This window comes from Galeopterus variegatus, unplaced genomic scaffold, assembly GCF_000696425.1.
Source record: "Galeopterus variegatus unplaced genomic scaffold, G_variegatus-3.0.2 Scaffold10944, whole genome shotgun sequence".
Classification (NCBI taxonomy): Eukaryota; Metazoa; Chordata; class Mammalia; order Dermoptera; family Cynocephalidae; genus Galeopterus; species Galeopterus variegatus.
Genome location: NW_007737055.1, coordinates 49,839 through 54,494, shown reverse-complemented (window position 1 = coordinate 54,494; position 4,656 = coordinate 49,839). Strand labels below are relative to the sequence as shown.

The window sequence follows — 4,656 nt, the reverse complement described above, 5'->3', positions numbered from 1 at the left end:
TGTATAAGCTTTAACCCTTTAAGTGTCCCTATCATTTGGGTGATAGCACTGTTGTCATCTAGTATCCAGTGACCATCTACTTGCAGTATGTGGTATACTCATCACAGCCTCCAGTGTCACTCAGCCGAGCTCTGCCACGTAGTTTGCTCAAACTCCCTCTCTCTCTGTTGCAGGACGATTCGCCCCAACAGTGCGATGTATAAGCTTTAACCCTTTAAGTGTCCCTATCATTTGGGTGATAGCACTGTTGTCATCTACTATCCAGCGACCATCTACTTGCAGTATGTGGTATACTCATCACAGCCTCCAGCATCACTCAGCCGAGCTCTGCCACGTAGTTTGCTCAAACTCCCTCTCTCTCTGTTGCAGGACGATTCGCCCCAACAGTGCGGTACGCTCCATCTACAAAGCCTCAGGCTGCTCTGATAACCCCAGCCGCCATGTCAACTACCTGGAGCACGTGGTTGTGCGCATTACCATCACTCACCCCAGGAGGGGAGACCTGGCCATCTACTTGACCTCGCCCTCAGGAACCAGGTCCCAGCTTTTGGCCAACAGGTACAGTGATGGCCTTAGTGTAGAAAGGGACAGCTGCTCCTTATTCCTACCCTGGGAATCAACTGATCTCATTTGCTCATAAGTAGAGAATGTGAAGCCACCTAGAATCTGTAGGTGTGGAAAAGGATGGCATTTAATAGTTGGGTAATAAAAGGATGCTGCAGAAGGTCACTTGTACTATGTCCTAAAAAAGAATTACAGAGCGTTAACTCCCAAGGCCTCTGAGATGCCCCCCACCCCAACTCATTAAGTATGTGCTGACAATTGTTCCAGATTAACTGAGTTGTCTTGCCCAAGCACACGCTTTCCAAAGTTAAAGGAAATTCTACTTGTTAAAGCAGGTATTAGCAGACGTTGTCTGCAAAGTGCCAGATAGTAAACATTTTGAGCTTTGTGGGCCATGTCTCTAACCCAACTACCCAACTCTGCCTTTAGAGTGCAAAAGCCACCGTAAGCAATGTAAATGAATGGGCATGACTGTATTGCAATAAAACTTTACTTAGAGACAGGCAGTGGGCCACATTTGGCCTGAGGACTATAGTTTGCCAACTCCTGTTATTAAGGTTAGGTCTTTAGCCTTTATTACCCTAGATGACAACCAGTTTCTCCTGTTGGCCTCTTTCCTTCTCCCTACTTCTTCCCAAAACTTCACCAGCAGGTAAAGGCCATAATGTTCTAGCACAAGTTTCTTTTGCTTCATTGGCTTACTGAGTAGTTGAGAGCATGGTAGGAAGTTGTCACCAAGTGGACGGTCAAAGGTAGATGTCAGCGTTTTTGTACAGACCTCATTCCCATTCTGGTTCTAAAATACAAACCATAGTCAAAAGGCTAAAAGTTTCCTTAATTTGATTTTTTTCTCCCAGAGGAGCATTTAATGGGAGCAAAAACCTGATCATCAGTGGCATATATAGTCCAAATGAAAGTCAACCTTTTATGTAGACACAGCCACCCATCCACACACCAGGTGACCAGGGCAGTGATGATCTTTGTTAGAACATGAACAACAGGCCAGAGGAGTTGAGAGGCAGAGCTGGTCCAAGCCTGCAGAACCAAGAGGAAGACTGAACTTTCCAGCTGCTTTTAAAAATTCCCACACTTCATCTACTGTAGGATATTGAGAAAAAGAGAGAATAGCATTTCTAGATGATAGTGACTAAAAGTACAGAACCTGAAATCTTCAAGTGCATTTTATTTCTGTGTTTAGACTTGTATTCTTTCAAACCTAACATCGTCAGTTAGGGCCTGGGGAAACCTGAGCTTAATATTTATCAGAATAAGTACATGTGGGTGCAAGGAACATAAGGCTTCCCTGGCATCAGACTCCTGGGCACTTCTGCATGCCCTGCACCCTCCGCAGATGCCTCAGCTGCTGCCTGCCAGGTAACTGGTGTTACGTGCCTGAGGCGTCTTTCCAGCAAGCAAGGCCTTCGGCTGCACAGTTAGGTGATTAATGGAGGTCTCATCAGCTATCGTTACTGAATCCAGGGAAGGCCTTTTATTTCTTGCTGGGTTTTTTTGGTTTTTGTTTTTTTTCATTTCTCTAACATTATTCCTCTAGGATCAACTTGAAAGAATATCCTGGTGAAACACTGAAGTGCAAAGGCTCGTGTCACATATGTGTGCAGCTTGTCCCCCGAGCCCCCTCCCTTGTAGAAAAACAATCCCTCTGCTCTTGCTGTTTGCTGGGAAAACTCAGCTCTTCCTGCATATTTTGCTATTTATTGTTGGCTTCCCCTGAAATGACGTCAGTGAGGAAACTTGTGAGCAGAGGAGCTATGGATCGCATCACAGGCATTTGGTGGATTGCAGTGTTGCTGGCATCAGGCTCACAAACACTCTTCAGTAGCCAACATCTGCTTTGCTCTTTGCCAAGTGCTGAGCGCTAGAGTGCTGCGTGACTTGTGTCAGAAAAGATGCAGGCGTTTCCGACGCTCGGTGACCCATGCTTGCAGGGTTTATCTCAGCCTCCCCCATCAAGATTACCTGGGAATAAGGTTTGCACCCACAGTTTGTCTTTTTGGTCTGGAGCATTTTCTTAAAGTCGTACTCTTTAGTATTTTCTCCATCTCTGTCCTGATAAGTAGCCACCAAAAAGAGGCAGAAATTGTAGACTGGAGGGGGATGAAAGCACTGAGAGATGTAAAGGATGTTATGAATTCATTTGTCTATAGCTCCCCCAAAACAGTGCTCTGAGCAGCTGACCCTTTATATGTGAAACAGCTGCGCCCAGTCCCAAAACCACCAATGGCCACCTTCCAGGGCCTGGCTCCTCCGTTCTTGTGCTTGACACTAGTAGCGTCCCTCCTACCGAGGCAGCTAAAGACAGACGGTTTCTTTTGGCATTCTTTCCTTCTGGCATATTCTGAAGCTTTCATTTTATTAGAGGAAATCTCTCAAAACCTCTCTGTCTCTGACCTAGTGGCAAGGAGTCCTCGTGTCCTGTCACCTGGGCCCTGTTTCAAAGCACATTCCCAGGACAGGCTGAGAGCAGGCAACACAGAGAGGGTGGAGCAGGTGTGGAGGAAAGGCCTGCTTGGCTCCTGGAGCCCTTCGGGTCGGTCTGCGAGACAGTACTTTTCCTCCAGGAAAAGGTGAACAGGTCAGGTTTTAGAAGGAATTTGTGGGTCAGCAATTATTTATAAGAGCAATAAATAGTTTCCCTTGCAGACACAAGCTTTCTTTCAAAGAAGTCTAGGTTTCTAAGGAAGACCATGTAAAGCAAAGAACACAGTTAAAAAATAGGGATTTTGGAAAGTGCAAAAGGAAGTTTCCCTGGTAGAGGTGGCTCCCTGGTGGGGGATGAAGATGTGGCCCAGAGCGTCCCCGTTTCATCTGTCCACCCAGACTTAGAATTTCCCATACGCACCCTACTAGTGCTGCAGCCAACGCGGACAACTCCGGAGGCTTTCGCAGCAGACCCTCTGCTACAGGCTTTGCTCACACTGGCTGCTGTGAGAAAGGAGGGGACCAGCTCCCTTGCGGAATCTGCCATCTCCCCCTTGTGATGCAAAACAGCAGAGATGCATGCAGTGGGGATAAACCAGCAGGGAGGGCCGAGGTGACGGTGACCACCCCTGCCTTATTATCTGTGACTGTTCTCTCCTTTTCAGTATTGACGAAATATGCATCCTAGTTTGGGAACCTGCAAATATGATCACTGTTTATGGTTGGCTTTGCAGAACTCCTAATTTGCCTAGACGTTTCAGTGAGGAATTCGTTCCGATTTGCATATCCCTTCACCCAGCGGTTCTTGAGAGTCTGCTTTCTGCAAAGCGATGAACGCTTTGATTCAGTCTGCATGGGCCGTCTGGAGCCCCTCAGTGGCGCCCTGTCCCAGTCACCGGGCACTTGCCCGCACTCCTGTGGTGAACAGCTGCTGGAGGAGGAGCAGTGTCCCCAAGCATCTGCAGGTGCTCAGCGTGGGAGGCCACTCAGCAGGTCTGCATGGGCCGTCTGGAGCCCCTCAGTGGCGCCCTGTCCCAGTCACCGGGCACTTGCCCACACTCCTGTGGTGAACAGCTGCTGGAGGAGGAGCAGTGTCCCCAAGCATCTGCAGGTGCTCAGCGTGGGAGGCCACTCAGCATCGTTCAGGACTCTAGTCCAGCTCAAGCACTGCGCCCCAGTGGCCCAGCATGTGTGCTCCTGGGCAAGCCACGCTCATCATTCGTGGGGGGCGTGGGTCCTCAGAGCTGTCCTGAGATGGACAGACATCTAGTGCTTTCACTTGCCGTTGATCTTCCCTGGCCGCCCACCCTTCAGTCCTCCCCTTGGCCTACAGTACCTAACAAAAAGCGAACTGAATATTCCCAGCAGATGCTCTGCTGCTATGGGGAATGTGGCAACTGGGCCCGCGGGAGAAGCTAGGTGGCCTTGGTTCCTTGGAAAATGTTTTTAGACAAAGCAACTTGTTTTTAGACAAAGTAACTTGAGATGTAAGCCTTTATACTATGACACACTCCAATTCTGCCTCTGAGGGCTGGCTGGTTAGCTCAGTTGGTTAGAGAGTGGTGCTGATAACACCAAGGTCCGGGTTCCATCCCTGGACCCGCCAGTTGCCAAAAGAAGAAAAAACAAAAATCAAATTCTGCCTCTAAAAAT

At 48.5% G+C, this 4,656-nt stretch overlaps 1 protein-coding gene across 1 annotated transcript in view; it reads left to right on the top strand.

Moving 5' to 3' along the window:
• LOC103610329 (proprotein convertase subtilisin/kexin type 5-like) overlaps positions 1–4,656 on the top strand; it is a gene marked incomplete at its 5' end in the record, with an annotated part of 39,143 nt that overhangs the window by 2,218 nt on the left and 32,269 nt on the right. Inside the window, one exon of the mRNA XM_008594519.1 lies at positions 370–558. Coding sequence (XP_008592741.1) covers positions 370–558 — 189 coding nt within the window. The remainder of the gene's footprint in view (positions 1–369; positions 559–4,656) is intronic.